We start from the raw sequence: 17,302 nt of genomic DNA on the forward strand, positions 1-17,302 counted from the left end.
AGCGACCCCTCCCTAGAGGGTCTCAATGCTCTAGCTCCAGAGAGTCAATTCCTTTTGCTGCTCAATGCGTGAGATGCACGGCAGTGCGGGAAAGGTGGATCCATGCACTCTGCCATTTATCTCCCCCTTTGCCCTCAAAGGGCCCGCGTCAGGGCCTGTCTGTCCTGTTGGACACAGCTCTTCCTGGACCCTGGTGCTGTGTCCAGATTGACTGCTGAGTCCTGGTCTTTCAACATAATCCCCCCATGGGAAAGCTCTCCATAGCTATTGGCACACAGCGGGTCTGGCAGAGAATGATCATGTGGCAGCAAGGCAAGGAGCCATCCCTGCTACCAATGGGCCCTGCTGCCTTCGCAAACCCACCTCTCTCCCTTCTGTCTGATAGTCTGCATTTGGCCCCAGCACAGCGTCAGAGTTCTGCAGTCTGTGTGGCTAGGAGAGTCGGGACTCTGAGCTCATGGGACTGCCTTGGGCAAGTTACTTAATTTCTCTATTCCTGAATGTCCCCATTGATAAGATGAGGGCAGTCGTACCTGCTTCACAGAAGTAATTGGGCCTGATTTGCCTCTTGCTTAGCGTCTGATCTAAAGCCCACGGGAGTCATCAGGAGTCTGTTCATGGGCTTTGGATCACCTGCTTTCTCCACTGACGTCAGTAAGGCTACAACTGGCAGAAGTGAGTGGAGACTCTTCCCCACTTTACGGATAAAGAGACTTAATTAATTAACATTGTCAGGCTTCCTGAGACTGCTAAGGCACTGAGATTGCTTTTCCTGTCTGCATCCCTGTGGCCTGAGCTCCTCCTTGTGCTCTCAGTTTTTCCCCAGTGCAGACACGTTCCAGAAGGCCCTGCGAGAGGAGGAGAAACGGAGAAAGAAAGAAGAGAAACGGAAGGAGATCCGCAAGGGGCCCCGCATCTCGCGCTCGCAGTCGGAGTTATAGCGCTGGCACCTGCCTCGTCACTGAGACCCCTGCTGGTGGGAGATGCTGCGCCTGGAAGCAGAATGTCCTACTCCCTCAACAGCCTCAGGAGAAGGCTGGGCGGGTCACCTTTAATTTGTTTAATGGTTTTTGTTTTCCTTTTTTCTGTGGTGTATCGGACAAGGACTGGATTGAATCCTGAGAAGGGACTGGACGCAGCTCCTGGATACAACCCCCCATGGGGAAGCTCTCCATAGTCATTGGCATTCCGGCAGAGAACATCCATTGGATGCATGCACTGTAGGGCTTTGCTGATACTAACAATGAGACTGCATGGAGGCAGGGAGGGATTAGAGTGGTACCCGCCCCCCTGGAACCACAGTGCAGGATACACGGCATAGTTATACTGGGCAGGTCTATGTTGCAAGCTGCGTAGTTATACCGGTCAGAGGGAAAGCATGGAAGGGTGTGTGGTTAGACCAGATACCCACAGCCTTTGGGAACCTTCAGTTACTGGAGAAATGCAATGTATCACTGAACACGCTCCCATCCCCCTGGAAATGGGGGGCAGGTGGTGTAACTCAGCAGCTCCAACGGCGATGGCGCTTTTGTATAGTTCAATTAGCCAGCTAGTCCCTCCCCTGCCACTTATACCAAATCCTGCATTATCGGAACCTCCATCCACCAATCGGATCTCTCCTTTCTAATGGCTGTTTTATTAAAAAAACATAATTTTAAATCTCAACAGACCATTGGCTGATTTGGATTGGAGAGAGCCAACAGGGGTGAACCCCCACCCATGTAGTGGGAGGCAGCCCGCTTTCCCAGGGCTGCAGGAGGAAGGTTGTGGGTTTTTTGGGGGGGAGGGTGAAGGACAGGGGGTCTGCTGTGCTTGCAAGGACAGACTGAGCGGGCTCCAGAGAATGTAACGTCACCGTAAGACCTCCCAGCAAAGGATCTGGAGTAGACTCAGCCTGAACTGCCACCCCTCCTCCCCCCACAAAAAAAGTCTCCTTATGCTGGTGGCTTGCATGACCTGAGCTTGTGGTTTCTGGTCTCAGCTCAGTTCCTGGCAAACAGGTGCCCACATGACAATCACCATAGCCACTGGCACTCAGTGGGAGCCTTGACAGAAAGACCAAGGATCGAATAAGCTATGGAGGCAGAACTTGTCTTCCTCACCTTCCCCCTAGAGAATCCCACTTGTTCCAGATTTGAGACACGTTGTTGGGGGGATGTGAAGCCCGTGCTGTGACTACCATTATGGTAGTTGTTTTGGGGCTAAAGAGGGGACCTCAAACTCCGTGGATCCCAGTTTGGCACTTTCAGTCTCACTAAATTCACCTAGTGCTTTGGGTTGTGGATTTTTTTAATTACCTTTATTTTGCTGTGTTAAAAGGAAAAGATACCCACCTACTAGATCACTGTGGCAGGATGACCTGCCACTACATAAATAGTGGGAAGAAAGAGTTGATGATCATGTGTTCTGTCAAAAATGGATTCTTTCCATTGGACCAAGCAACCGACTGTAGATGTAATCGTCCATTCAGAGTTATTGTGAGTGCACTGTTACTGACCTGCTGCCTTACTGGCTCAGAGCAACAAGCCTTCTCTTTTGCATGTGCTGCTATTCCATACAAACATGTTCTTGGAAGTGTACTAGAAATACGCTGGTTTCTGACTAATGTTCATTTTCACTGTCATCAGTAAGGTAAAGGTTAGTGATCCGGCCTTGGCCTCAGTGCAGCTAACGCTGTAGTCCAGATCCAGATCTGGCTGCCAGTTAAATGAATTGGATGGATCTCATCCAAGTCCCCAGTGGATGTTTGCACGTGAGCCAAATTGCGTGGAGGCTTTGTATCAAGTGGTGCTCACTGCACAGGGGCTCACGACCGGAACAGCTGGGATGCTGCAAGTTGGGATTGATGGCCATTGGCACAGCTGTGCATGAGTAGGCTGTGCAGCATTCGCCTGGCTCCAGCTGGTGCTATCAGCCCCTCGCTGTCTTGAGCACAAGAACTCAAATTTACTCTCTCAAGATTTGTTTTTGATGTATTTTCAGTCGCTGATCGAATCGCACAGCCCTAGCTGGTTCTTGCTGGGGGATTATCCTTCTGTGGGGAATAAGGGACTCTGTCAGGGGACGCTGTAGTCTGACTTGCTGCCTTCAGGCTATTTTGTGTGGCCAGAGATGGGAAATGTCGTTTATTTTTAAATGAAGAGCCAGTTACATTTGTTTTGCTCCTTGGACATGCATTGAAAGGGGAAGCCGTTTTTTTTCTTGAATAAATCAGAATTTTTAAAATCAAACCATTGTATCTTGTTAGTGTTTCAGTGGGAGCTGTTTTGAATCGGGGCATGCCTGAGGGTGTCTCTGGGGTGGGAATAGGTATAGGGGCTGTTGAGAACCTCCCGCATTTTAGAGGTTGGATTGGTGCTGAGATACAATCAGAAGAGTTCCCTTGATTCTATCTTGTTACCTGCTAAATTAGTTACTGTAGCATGTTAAAGATGAATCTTCCTCTAAAATGTACTGTGTCTGTATTCCAAAAATCCTGTTCCTCAACCACCACCTTCAGATTGACACAAATACCCGTGGGATGTCTCATTTAACATACGCAGTACTATAGCTTCGAGCTTTTTAATGGTACTCTCTTCCCACACTCCACCAACCTTCCTTGGCATCTAGAGCCCAATTTTCAAAGGTATTTAGGGGCCTAGTGGGATTTTCAAAATGCCCAAGCAGGCTAGTCACCTAACTCCTGTTGGTTTCAGTGGGAGTCAGGGACCTAACCTGCTAAGGTGCTTTTGAAAATCCCATTAGTGCCTACCACTTGCATCTTTAAGCACTAAATACATTCTAATATCTGGCCTCTTGTGGCTGCCGTGCTAGATCAGACTAGTGGTCCATCCCCTATGGCTATCCCATCTCCTGTTACGCACCCTCAGACCTCTCGTGGGGAAGACATACAACCAACAGGGCCTGCACTTACCCCTGCTCCTTGCTTGCTTCTCATGCAGTTGGGGAGAGATTTGTTGCTTGCATCTCTCCTTGTTCTCTTCTCATACGTATACCTTTGCTCCCTCTCCCAAAGAAAAGATGGGGCTCCAGGAACCAAGGTTCAGGTATTATTTTGTACTGCAGTCATGGACCAGGACCCCATTGTGCTAGGCATTATACAAACAGAAGAAAAAAGATGGTCCCTACCCCTAAGATGCTTAGATTGTAAGCTAAGACAAGCGATGATGTGTAAAGAGAGAGGGAGGGGAATACCGGGAAGCAATAAGACAATACTGATCAGCATGACGGGAGGGATTCTCAGCTCACCAGCAGCCTATTGGCAAGTTTTTTGTAGGCATCACAGCAAAAGAGAGTTTCCAAGAGGGAGCTGGAGGTGGACAGTGAGGTGACCTTGCAGATGTTTATGGGGCTCTGGTCCCAAGTGTGAGGGGCAGCACAGGCGAGAGCAAGGATGTGAATGTTTGAAAATGAAACAAGCGGACAATGAAGGCTAGAAGAATGGAAACGGGAGCTGACATCTCAGTAATGAATGAGAGGCGATAGCGAGGCTGGGGGTATGCTATAAAGGTATCGTGATGGTGCCCAGCTGCTGTAGCACCTTGGGTTATGATTGCCTCAGAGCTCACAAGTGAAATAAGACTATGCTGGATCACTATTAGCCTGATTTGTCAGAGGTGCTGAATACCCTCAACTGGCACTGATTCAATGTAATCTACTGGAGCTCAGCACCTCTGAAATCCAGGTCCTCTATGGTTGGGACCAGGCAAACAAAGCAGCTATTGGAAGTGGTGCTCTCTTCCGTGCGCTTGGTACTGATCTTGTGTCCCAGCATAGTGCTTTGGTTGTGCTGCTGGAGGCACCACCTTTTGAATGGATAATGAAATGGAGACCTGAGTGTGAGATCACTGAAGATCTGATAACACTCTTGCAAAAGCAGGGATACAAATCCCTGGTCAAATTTCAATTTGGGATAATTTGTTTGCTTCTCAAGCCATTCCTGCTGAGTGGGAAACAGGTGGCCAGATCCTTCAGAGCCTGGGTGTGAGGGGGATGGAGGAAGACTCTCCAATGTGAGGTGGGCCACTGCTTGCAGTCCCCTCCAGAGTCTGTACTGCAGCAAAGATGCAGGATTTGATACAACAGACAGCTTCATGTGTGCCAACCCTCTGAATGACAGCTCTTCCCACAGCCAAGCTTATGGCCAGCTAGTTCTATTGCTTGCTTCTACTATCATAGATGGAGATGGAAGGGGGCAGGAAGGCCTGACAGAGTATTTGCTTACCAAGAAGGTATGTAGGCTACAAAGCAATGAGCAGGACCAACAGTCAGCAGTGATGGCACAGCCTCCCATTCTTGAATCTCAGCTGGCTAGTTGTGATCCTGTCAGCTATTCCACAGTTCCCGCAGTCTCCGCTGCCCATTGGAATTTGGGTTAAGCTCCCAGTGCCTGATACAGACAAAAATTTTGTCGCAGGTGGTTTTGGGTACATGTCATCAGTCCTCCCTCCCTCCGTGAAAGCAATGGCAGACAATTGTTTTGCGCCATTTTTCCTGGGTTACCCATGCAGATGCCATACCATGGCAAGCATGGAACCCGCTCAGCTCATCATCACCGCTGCTGTTGTGGGCAAGTCTGCTGTGGGGACTGCTGTAATCCAACTAGCCCATGCAATCATTGACATTCTGTTATCAAGGATAGTGACTATTGGAAACGTGCGGGCCTTTTTAGATTTTAGGTGCATCATATTCCTGTCCTTTGTCGCTGGTGAAGAAGTCTTGCAGCCGTACATTCCAGTCCAGTCGGTGCTGTAACACCCCATAGCACTTCTGTGGTTGACGCATGTAACAGCTCCAGGGCTCTTGCTCTTTTGCCTTGGTTGAGTTATCTTGCCCTATCCAGACCTCCAAGCATTCGACACAGAAGCACCTGCAGCAGCTGGCATTGCTACACAGCAGCAGCTCCTTGCCTTCACAGCAGACAGTGCAATAGGACTGCTAACAGTCGTCATCCACCATTTCTGCTGCAACTCTGCTCTCCTGCTCCCCAGCGATGAGGTCGGGGGGTCCGTACTGGTCCTCTTGGGTGCTGCTGGCAGCAAACGGTGCAGTAGGACTGGTAACCGTCCTCGTCGGACATGTAGCTTGGCTGGGAGTTCTGGGAACACCTTCCTTGCCCGGCTCCTAGCAACCCCAAGGGCATGGCGTACTGCTCCGTTACTTCCCCTGCAACTCTGCTCTCCTGCTCCCCAGTGATGAGCTCAGGGGATCTGTTCATGAAGCCTGGAGAATAGTAAGGAGCAGTTCAACTATAGGCTGAGCAAGTGCAGAATGGTGGTAGAATGTGCCTTTGGACATTTAAAAGCACGCTGGCGTTGTTGGTCAGACCTCAGCGCAACCATCATTCCCATTGTTACTGCTGCTTGCTGCGTGCTTCATAATATCTGTGAGAGTAAGGGGGAGATGTTTATGGTGGGGTAGGAGGTTGAGGTAAATTGCTTGGCATCCGATTTTGAGCAGCCAAACACCAGGGTGATTAGAAGAGCACAGCAAGACGTGCTGCACATCAGAGAGGCTTTGAAAACCAGTTTCATGACTGGCCAGGCTTTGGTGTGACAGTTGTGCGTGTTTCTCCTTGATGCAAACCTGCCCCCTTTGTTGATTTTAATTCCCTGTAAGCCAGCCACCCTCCCACCTTTAAAATAAAGTAACTATTGTTTTGCAATCATGCATTCTTTATTAATGAATTTTAAAAAAATGAGATAATGGACAAGGTAGCCTGGGTGAAGTGGGGGAGGAGGGAAGGACAAGGTCACATTGCTTATTGTAGCCACACTACAAATCAAAACTGTTTGAATGACAGCCTTCTGTTGCTTGGGCCATCCTCTGGAGTGGAGTGGCTGGGTGCTGAGAGCCTCCTCACCCCCGTGTTCTTGGGCATCTGGGTGAGGAGGCTATGGAACATGGGGAGGAAGGTAGGCGATTGTACAGTGGATGCAGCAGGGGTCTGTGCTCTTATTGGCTTTCCTGCAGCTCCAATGGATGCTTCATCATGTCCGTTTGCTCCCCCATTAGCCTCAGCATTGTGTCTTGCCTCCGCTCTTCGCACATGCTCAGTTCTTTCCTGGCCTCTGCCACCAAGTGCCTCCATGAGCTTGGAAAACATGTCATTGCGAGTGTGTTTTTTTCCCCCTTCTAATCTGTGATAATCTCAGGGACGGAAATGATAGGGTGAGTGTAGAAACATTCTACGCTCTACGATTCTCGAGGGCCTGCATGGTCACCTGTGCAGCTGAGTTCGCCACACTTACCAAACAGGAAATTAAATTCAAAAGTTCCTGGGGCTTTTCCTGTGCACCTGGCTAGTGCATCGGAGTTCAAAGTGCTGTCCAGAGCGGTCATAATGGAGCACGCTGGGATAGCTCCAGGAGGCCAATACCATCGATTTTCATCCGCACTACCCCAAATGTCAACCCAGCAAAGTCGATTTTAGTGCTACTCCCCTTGCTGGAAGTCGATTTTAAGAGCCCTTTAGGTGGACGGAATGGGGTTGGTTGTGTGGATGCATTCATTATAAAATTGATCTAACACGGCTAAATTCTACCTAACTCTGTAGTGTAGACCAGGCATCTGTATCTGACTTTCCACCAACGTTTGCTCAGAGGATGCCATGAGCAGCATTCCACAAATCATTACACCTATTCTCTCAGTGGAATCCAATCTCTTATGGGTTGGTAACTGGTTACAAGATAGGAAACAAAGGGTAGGTATAAATGGTCAATTTTCAGAATAGGGACAGGTAAATAGTGGTATCCCCCAAGGGTCTGTACGGGGACCAGTCCTATTCAACATATTCATAAATGATCTGAAAAAAAGGGGTAAACAATGAGGAGGCAAAATTTGTAGATGCTTCAAAATTACTCAAGTCCCAGGCAGACTGTGAAGAGCTACAAAAGGCTCTCTCAAAACTGGGTGACTGGGCAACAAAATGGCACGTGAAATTCAATGTTGATAAATGCAAAGTAATGCACTTTGGAAAACATAATCCCAACTATACATATCAAATGATGGGGCCTAAATTAGCTTTTACCACTCAAGAAAGAGATATTAGAGTCATTGTAAATAGTTCTCTGAAAACATCCACTCAATGTGCAGTAAAAAGAAAATGTGCAGTGGCAGTCAAAAAAGCGAACAGAATGTTGGGAATCATTAAGGGATAGATAAAACAAAATATCATATTGCCTCTATATAAATCCATGGTACAACCACATCTTGAGTACGGGTGCAGATGTGATTATCCCATCTCAAAAAAGATATATTGGAATTGGGAAAGGTTCAGAAAAGGGCAACAAAAATCATTAGGGGTATGGAGTGTCTGCCATATGGGGTGAGATTAATAAGACTGGGACTTTTCAGCTTGGAAAAGAGACGACTAAGTGGGGATATGATAGAGGTCTATAAAATCAAGACTGGTTTGGAAGAAGTAAAAAAAGGAAGTGTTATTTACTCCTTCTCTTTACACAAGAACTAGGGGTCACCAAATGAAATTAATAGGCAGCAGGTTTAAAACAAACAAAAGGAAGTATTTTTTCACACAACACAGTCAACCTGTGGAACTCCTTGCCAGAGGATGTTGTGAAGGCCAAGACCATAACAAGGTTAAAAAAAGAACTAGATAAATTCATGGATAGGTCCCTCAATGGCTATTAGCCAGGATGGGCATGGATGGTGTCCCTAGCTTCTGTTTGCCAGAAGCTGGGACTGGGCAACAGGGAATGGATCACTTGATGATTATCTGTTCATTCCCTCTGGGGCACCTGGCATTGGCCACTTTCAGAAGACAGTATACTGGGCAGATGGACCTTTGGTCTGACCCAGTATGGCCGGTCTTATGTTCTTTTTGCCTCCTGGGACACGATGCAGAGGAATTGGGAAGACGGATGAGAAGGAGCAGTTGCAAATGACTGAGTAGAGGATCACCCTTTAAAAAACATTCAGCTCCTCTGTCTTAGAGGATCTCATTTTTGCATAGCTACTCATGTTACAGATTGGTTGCTCCACTCTGCAAGGGAAGGGGTTTGCCTGGTAAGATTTCTGTCTCCTTGCTCTGGTCAAACACGGTCCATGGTCCATCTGCACTGCTGAGAATCCATGGGTAGGAATTCATTTTGGAAATGTCTCCATTCACTTGTCTTGTGCTAACAGCTCGTCTTGCAGGATTAAATTTCAGCTGCGTCATATACAGGGAATGGGGTGGCTGTGCCACCTGGTGGTGTGATCACCTCACATCTTATACTAAGCAGAGTTGGGTCTGGTTTGGAAAGTAGTTGGATAGGAGACCTCCTAGGAAAATCCAGGGTGCTGCAGGAAGTATTATTTGTAACTGATGGTGGTCATCTTTTAGGGTCTACACTAAACCAGTGCCCCAGAATAGTGCTAGAAGAGCAGTGTTGTGGTTGTCTTTCAGATGGCACACAAACAGAGAGGCTCTAAATTCTAATGATCATCAGAACTCTAAACAGAGCCCATGGCACTTGCAATAAACGTAGGGGTGTCAGCCAGAACATTGGGGCTACATTTTAATTGAGAAGTTACATTCTGCGGATCAAAGCTCCCCCTGAAATTTCAGTTGGATGCTTTTGTCTTCTTGCCTTGTCCTGAACTGTTGTGGAAAGCTGCTGTTAAATGCCTGCTCTATTTCACTTCTAATTATTGTTATTATTTTTCCATATAGTGCTATAAGCTTATGCAGCACTTTACTTCTAGATCTATGTTTTCTACCCCACAGAACTGACTCTCGAACTATGACCAACACAAGGCACAGGCATCGATTCAGGACGGGGAGGATGTGGGGATTATTAATGAGGAAAAGAGGGAGGAGAGATGGGTGGACAAAGATTTGGAGGAGGATACTTGACAGATGCCGATAGAGATAATAGGAAAGAAGGATATAGAGCTGGGGGAGGGGGAAATGCAGAAAAAAGGAACAGTAAAGAAAGAGGACTGGGAAGAGTGTAGATGGTGCGTGGGTGGGTGGGGAGTTGCTAAGGGAAAGTGAGAGCAGAGGTGTAGGTGGGGAATTACATAAGGCCTTGCATATTAATATGAGCTTGAATTAGATGTGTTGAGGCAGGAAGCCACAAGCATATGAAGACATTGCTATGGAGCAGAAGGAGACGAAGATGACATTACTAGTGGTATTTTGGACAGGTTGAAGAGGAGAAGGTTACAACAATAAGGGCAAGAACTGACCCTGGTTTTAATGGTGGGAACAGGAAGGAAAGGGTGGATTCAGGTGATAATTAAGAGGAAAAAGAAACAGGACTTAGTGAGAGCCTAAGTGGTGGGTGTGTTCCTGGGAACATGAGGGAAAAAGCAGGTTAGAAAAGATCGGAGGCAGTGAACTGAATGTGATTAGACTCCACAGAAAAAGGGGTCTTAGCAAAGATGATCCAGCATGAGAGCGCTGAATTAGATAGAAGAGGAGCTGTGACAGAAGGGAACAAGGGATGACTGGAGAGCCAGGAGAATGGAGTGATTCATAATACAAAGGCTGCAGTGAGCCTGGAAAGAGGTTTTTAACTATATAGAGAATGTGTGTATTTCAGGACCTATGGGAGGCTCATGTGGAATGCACCATGACCTGGTGAGGCAAAGGCAGCTGCATGAAGCTGGTTTAACATTAACCAGCTAGAGGGCCTAATCATCTTCTTATTTTACTCTAGTGAAACCCCAACGTACTATTACCAGCCCCAGACATTCAAAGATCATGAGTCAGGTCCCAAAAAATCATGGAGATTATTTTTTTTTAAATTCTCATGATTTTAAAGCCAATAATTAAATTTGATTTCTGGTTTCTGAGACTTTAGGAGGACAGGTGCCAGCTTCCTCATTTCCCTCAGAAGGGAAAGATCCTTGCTTTGCCCCAGGCCCTGCCCCAAGGCCCCACCTCTTCCCACCCCTGTTCCTCCTCCTCTTCTCTAGCATCTCCTGCACACTGCTATTTGGGAGGCGTGGGGTGGGAGAAGGAGCTGATTAGCAGGGCCTCCAGTGGGTACTGAACCCCCACTATTTTTTTCCCAAGGGTTCTCTAAACTCAGAGTACCCATGGAGTCAGCACCTATGCACTCAGGTCACATTTGCAATATTTTCTCTGCTACCAGGAGGGCTAGAAATTTACTCTTTTTATATGAAAGCTGAGAGTCTCACATAATCACTTGCCTCCAGGATCTGCGGCAGTAAGTAAAACACCAAATATTAGGAGACTCATGATAAAAATCGAGAAAATTGGCAACAACAAGACCTCTGACTTCACTAGAATTACTCTTCTTTTCAGTAGTTTTCACTGCTGCATTAACTTGGGTGATTGGCACCTGAATTAGCCTAGCCCGGGCATGAGCAGCCATGCTGAAAAACCATATCCAAGCTACTATGTCCATACTGGTGCTGCACTGTGGTAGCTCTTGCCATGAGGGCATGCTACTGGGCCAAAATTACCCTGTTGTCATCAGAGCCAGCTTTAGGCCGATTCCCCGGAATTGGGCCTCGTGCGTAAGAGGTCCTCATGCCTTAGGCATCTTTTAAATTTTTTTTACTCATCTGGCAGCAGTCCAGGTCTTCAGCGGCAGAGGGTCCTTCAGTACCGTGGAAGACCCGGAGTGAGTGAAGCACCCTCCACCGCTGAAGTGCTGCCAAAGACCCAGACCACCGCCGGGTATTCGAATCGGGCCCTGGTTCTAAAGCTGGCCCTGGTTGTCATTATATTGGGGGCCTGACTTGAGATTTCTGAATACTTCAGATTGGCAATACATCCATGCCTCTTGTCTGCCTTGCCATTCCCCCGTCCACACCTTCACCTTCCTTGTCCCTTGCCATCACCACACCTGCTGTCCCCCACCTCTCTTGCCATCACCACATGTGCTGCGTGCTGCCTGCTCCCTCCCCATCATCGCAACCGGCTCATCCCCCTCGCTGTCACCACCCCCACTGCCCACCCTAGGTCACTGTTACCACCCCCTCCTCCTATCACCACACCCACTGCCCACCCTAGGCCACTGTTACCACCCCCTCCTCCTATCACCACACCCACTGCCCACCCTAGGCCACTGTTACCACCCCCTCCTCCTGTCACCACACCCACTGCCCACCCTAGGCCACTGTTACCACCCCCTCCTCCTGTCACCACACCCACTGCCCACCCTAGGCCACTGTTACCACCCCCTCCTCCTGTCACCACACCCACTGCCCACCCTAGGCCACTGTTACCACCCCCTCCTCCTGTCACCACACCCACTGCCCACCCTAGGCCACTGTTACCACCCCCTCCTCCTGTCACCACACCCACTGCCCACCCTAGGCCACTGTTACCACCCCCTCCTCCTGTCACCACACCCACTGCCCACCCTAGGCCACTGTTACCACCCCCTCCTCCTGTCACCACACCCACTGCCCACCCTAGGCCACTGTTACCACCCCCTCCTCCTGTCACCACACCCACTGCCCACCCTAGGCCACTTCGCCCTAGTCCTTCTTAGCTAGTCCTGTCTCTTTAAATCCTACTTCGGGCCAATGACTAATCAGCGTTCTGTCTCCGCCCCCTAATGAATATTCCACCTGGGAAAGGGGGCAGGGTTCGGCCCCGTATGCTAATCGCAGCTGCTGATCGCTGACGCGCAATCACACCACGAGCCGCCTCGCCCGCTGATTGGCCGGCGGAAACCTGGTCTCATTGACAGCAAGCCGAGGAAACGCGCGGCCCTGGCTCTTGGCATGCAGGTGGGGGCGGGGCTGGCCCAACATGGTGGCAGCACCGGCGCGTGCCGGGAGCCTGGGCTGAGGCGGTGCCCGGCCGGGGGCGGGTTCAGACGCACGGCGGGGCCGGCCCGTGTCCGGAGCCGGGATGGAGAGCCGCGAGCTGGGCATGGAGGCCATGGAGACCCTGACCGAGCTGGGGGATGAGCTCACGCTGGGGGACATCGACGGTGAGAGCAAGGAGTCCACAGTGCAGGGAGCCTGGGCTGTGCCCGCCCCTCTGGGGGGGTGCCCGGGGGCACCGACATAGGGGAGCCTGGGCTGTGCCCGCCCCTCTGGAGGGGGTGCCCCGGGGGCACCGACATAGGGGAGCCCCCCGCTGTGCCCGCCCCTCTGGAGGGGGTGCCCGGGGGCACCGACATAGGGGAGCCCCCCGCTGTGCCCGCCCCTCTGGAGGGGGTGCCCGGGGGCACCGACATAGGGGAGCCCCCCCGCTGTGCCCGCCCTTCTGGGGGGGTTGCCCGGGGGCACCGACATAGGGGAGCCCCTGCTGTGCCTGCCTCCTTGGGGGGGGTGCCCGGGGGCACCGACATAGGGGAGCCTGGGCTGTGCCCGCCCCTCTGGGGGGGTTGCCCGGGGGCACCGACATAGGGGAGCCCCTGCTGTGCCTGCCTCCTTGGGGGGTGCCTGTGCTGTGCCCACCCCTCAGGGGGAGGGTGCCTGGGGGCACTGACATATGGAAGCCCTGGCTATATCTGACCCTCTGGGGGAGTACGTGGAGGCACTGGCATAGGGGAGCCCCAGCTGTGCCTGCCTCCATGGGAGGTGCCCAGGGGCACTGACATAGGGGAGTCTGGGCTCTGCCTGCCCCTCTGGAGTGTGCCTGGGGGTGGTGCACACACTGCATATATCACCTGTGGAACTCATTGCTAGTGGATGTTCTGAAGGCTAAAAGTGTAAGGCGGTTTAAAAAGAACTAGGTAAGTTAATGGAGGATAGGTCCATCAGTGCTTACTAGGCAGGATGGGTGTAAACCCATGCATTGGGTGACCCTGAACCTCTGACTGCCAGAAGCTGGGACTGGATGACAGGGATGGATCACTCCGTAATTGCCTTGTTCTATGTCTCTTGGTGCTCTGGTACCAGCTGCTGTCAGAAGACAGGCTGCTGGTCTAGATGGATCAATGGTCTGACCCAGCATGGTATCTCTTTTGTTCTTACATGGTAGGTGCAGGGGGGGCACTGACATATGCCCAGGCTGTGCCCAGCTCACTAGGGGGATACCAGGGGACACTACCATGTGTGTGGAGAGAGGTGCTGATGTGTGATTGGGCTGTTGTTGCTTCTAGTGGTGGCCTCAGCATGTATGATTTCAAGTTTTTCCCACTCGCCTCTAAAGTATGTAGTAGGTGTATGGCCAGCTTGTGGCCCTCCTTTCTCTGATGGTGAGAGTGATGTGTGTGGCAGCTTATGCCTGTGTCTTCCTCCACAGAGTAGCTGGCCAGGGAATGAAATGTGTGGGGTTCACTAAGGCACATGTGGCCATTCTCTGGCCATCCACTCTGGGGTGTGTAGCATAGGTGTGGCATATATGTGGCAAGCCTGTGATCACCTGCACAGTATCTAGGGGGGCAAAATCGTTCATTAGACTTGCAGTGTGTGTGGTAAAACTTGCTCCTTTAGATATGTCACTTTCTCTTATGATATGTGTATGATGTGAGGTCCCCCCTGTAGTCCTGGATATATGTGCCTCCTAGACAACATGTATGTGCCCACCTAGGAATGTCTGCCTGTTATAGATATGAGTCATGTGTGGTGAAACTGTCCCCATCCCACCCCAGGCAACCATGCAACGTGTGTCCTATTCACTGGTCTTTCCATGATGTGCCTGCAGCATTCTGTGTGCCTCCCTGTGAAACAGCACTGACATGGTATGGCTAGCATGGTAGCTGCGCCCTAGAAACCTGCCTTCTGTTAGCATCAAGGGACTTCCTTGGGGATAAAGGTGTGCCTGCTTGCTTCCTTCCTGTATCCCTGCTGACTACATTGTTGTATTATGGGTGTGTAGATTGTCTCTCAAAGCAGCATGTATATCACTCTGGCAGTTTAAGACATTTAAGAGTTTACAGTGTGGAATTCTATCTAAAAATGTTGCTACTTTGATGTGTGGGAGCAGTCCTGTCACTTGATGAACAATCTTGTTTAACTTGTACCCATTGTGTTTTTTTTTAATGTTTTTAGAGGGACTGACTCACTATGGGTGGTGCTTAGATACTCTGGTGGTGTGTGGTATAAGAACTTATATGGAAGATATTAGAATAGTGCCTTTTCATTCTAGGACAGGTGCTTAGTCCCAGGTCTAGTAGGTTCCGTCCCTTTTTGCTAGTTCTTGCTTTTAGCTTCTTGCCAGTACTACCCTGCAGTAATAGGGATTAAAAATATCTATCTTAAAATCGAAGAAATTAGTGATGGAATACCCCAGTGAAGTCACATCTTCTTTCTCCCAGCACCACCTTTGTTAATATCAAGGCTTGGCTGTTTTCAACAGCATATTCCCCAGGGCTTTTTCAAAATCAGTTTCAAATGACTCAGGTGATTAAGTTTCCACTAATTGCTATGAGAGGTTATTCTACGGAACATGTACCTTACTGTTAGAAAAGTTTTCCGTTTGTTCAGTTTCATCCTGTTGCCCCTTGTTACATCTCTTTGGATCACTCTAAACATTTCCATCTCTTCCTTACTGTTTATACTCTTCATGTTTGTAGAGAACTCGGGTGGTGGGGTAGTGCCAGAGAGGAAGGGAATCTACTTTCCAACAACTTGGGGCAACCAAAAACTTAGCTTGAACAAATGAGAGCTGATTACTGATTGCTTGACAGACAGCTCTTGTTAACTCCCCAGGGGCTGAAAATGAAAACTGACCTGCAGAAGACAGTGGAGATTTGCCAACCTGGCCTGCTATTGGGCTGACTGCCTTTTCTTGCTTTGCTCACCAGTTGTGCCCTTGGGTGCATGTGGCTGAGGCAGTCGGTGTCTAATGGGTGCAACACAGGCTTGAGTCAAATGTCCTTGAATAATAACTGCATCTGATTTGCAGTGTAGCCTTGGGAAAATCAGTTATTTCTCTCTGCTTCCCAGTCTGTAAAATGGGGATCATATTCTTACCCTACAGGACTGTGATAAGACTTAATTACAGTAATTAATGGTTGTGATGTACACTGAAGATTTAGTGTTACTCCATGTGAGTATAAATAATGTATGGTCTCCCCGTGGAGCTGCATGGGATGCAACTTGCAGCTTGGACCCTGAGGCAAGACGCACTTTCTAATCAGTCTGTAGTCAGATGTTCTGGTTGCACTCATGATCAAGTGCAGTTCAAAGCAAAGGAGAAGCTTATCATGGAGGGAGGGAAAGGAAGCCCAGGAGCCTTGCTTCCTTCAACAAATTGTGGTTCTAGGTGTTAAGCCACTGATTTCCACGAGCTCAGTGGTTTGACTTTCTTTAAAATTTGGCAACAATGGTGCTGTTTAATGTTAATTTTGTTGTATTTAATAGAAATAATTTAAATAGATTATTTAAAATTAAATTTGACATTGGCAGATTTATTTTTAAAAATAAAGCTATATTTATTTAAATAGAAAAACCAAATTCCAGACACCATCCAAGAAGGAGAGAGAACTATAATTGAAGCGTTGGAGTAGTTCTTTGCATTTGTTTAATTGATAAAGAGCTCAGCTTCTTCACTGATGTGATTTTGATATTAAATCATAGGTGGACTCAATGTCACAACGTTTTGTTGACATTTTACTGATACTGGGTTGCGTAGAACTGTGTTCTGTAGTAACTTGTCTTGTTCCTCCTTAGTGGTGCGCTCCTTTCAAACACAGAAGGGCCTATATAATCTTTGCAAAATAGGTTCATCATTTAGTTGCTAGCTGTTGGCAGCCTTCCATATTTCTGAAATCTTATTTTCTGGCTTATGTAGTTTGTGTGGTTATTTTGCAGGTTTCCTCTCTCCTTCTTTGCTTTGGCAAATAGGTTTTAGGAAGGAGAGTTGTCATCTGGCTTTGTGTTTCTTACAATTCTTTGTATTTTATTCTCCTTACTAAACTTTTGCTAGCAAAGCTATATAGTTTTTGGAAAATATGTTTGTTCCATATGCAGCCTAATGTCCTGAAATTCATCCTTTGGGGCTTTTCTGTTTTTGACTTTTTGGTCAAATTCAGGTTAAACAACACTTGGTTACTGATAAAAATGGGATTGGACTTGTTGATGAAGCAATATATTAAAAAAAAAAAAAAAAGACTTCCTAAGATTCCAATCAGTAGCTTCAGAATTGTGAATAAATGCTCTTTAATATAAAATAGTTGGAAATCAGCTCCTAAATAGGAACTGCTGTGCCAGAACAAAACCTTGTCCAGTGTAGACCTGTCTCCTGCCTCTAATAATAGCCACTGATGGATTCTTCAGAGGAAACTGAAAAGTCTTGTTGTGTAAGACTGCAGTGATAAGCATGGTGGGTATTTTATTCCTGACCCCAGCGGGTGATCAGTTTGACAGGTTGTGTGGATAAATATCTTTTGTCATTTTATCCACGTTAGCACTGCTGTAG

General features: G+C 48.5%; 2 protein-coding genes across 6 annotated transcripts in view; both read left to right on the plus strand.

Moving 5' to 3' along the window:
* The window catches only part of CCDC134 (coiled-coil domain containing 134), a 31,064-nt gene extending 27,834 nt beyond the window's left edge, over positions 1-3,230 (plus strand). For both annotated transcript variants that reach the window (XM_030547562.1, XM_030547565.1), the window contains exon 7: positions 816-3,230. In XM_030547562.1, coding sequence (XP_030403422.1) covers positions 816-941 — 126 coding nt within the window. In that variant the 3' untranslated portion in view covers positions 942-3,230. The remainder of the gene's footprint in view (positions 1-815) is intronic.
* A 9,518-nt stretch (positions 3,231-12,748) lies between these two features.
* The window catches only part of SREBF2 (sterol regulatory element binding transcription factor 2), a 50,929-nt gene continuing 46,375 nt past the window's right edge, over positions 12,749-17,302 (plus strand). For 2 of the 4 annotated variants that reach the window (XM_030547567.1, XM_030547573.1), the window contains exon 1: positions 12,749-12,920. In XM_030547567.1, coding sequence (XP_030403427.1) covers positions 12,839-12,920 — 82 coding nt within the window. In that variant the 5' untranslated portion in view covers positions 12,749-12,838. The remainder of the gene's footprint in view (positions 12,921-17,302) is intronic. The other 2 variants (XM_030547578.1, XM_030547583.1) reach the window with 1 other exon arrangement.

The sequence above is a fragment of the Gopherus evgoodei genome, chromosome 1 (genome assembly GCF_007399415.2).
Source record: "Gopherus evgoodei ecotype Sinaloan lineage chromosome 1, rGopEvg1_v1.p, whole genome shotgun sequence".
NCBI lineage: Eukaryota > Metazoa > Chordata > Testudines > Testudinidae > Gopherus > Gopherus evgoodei.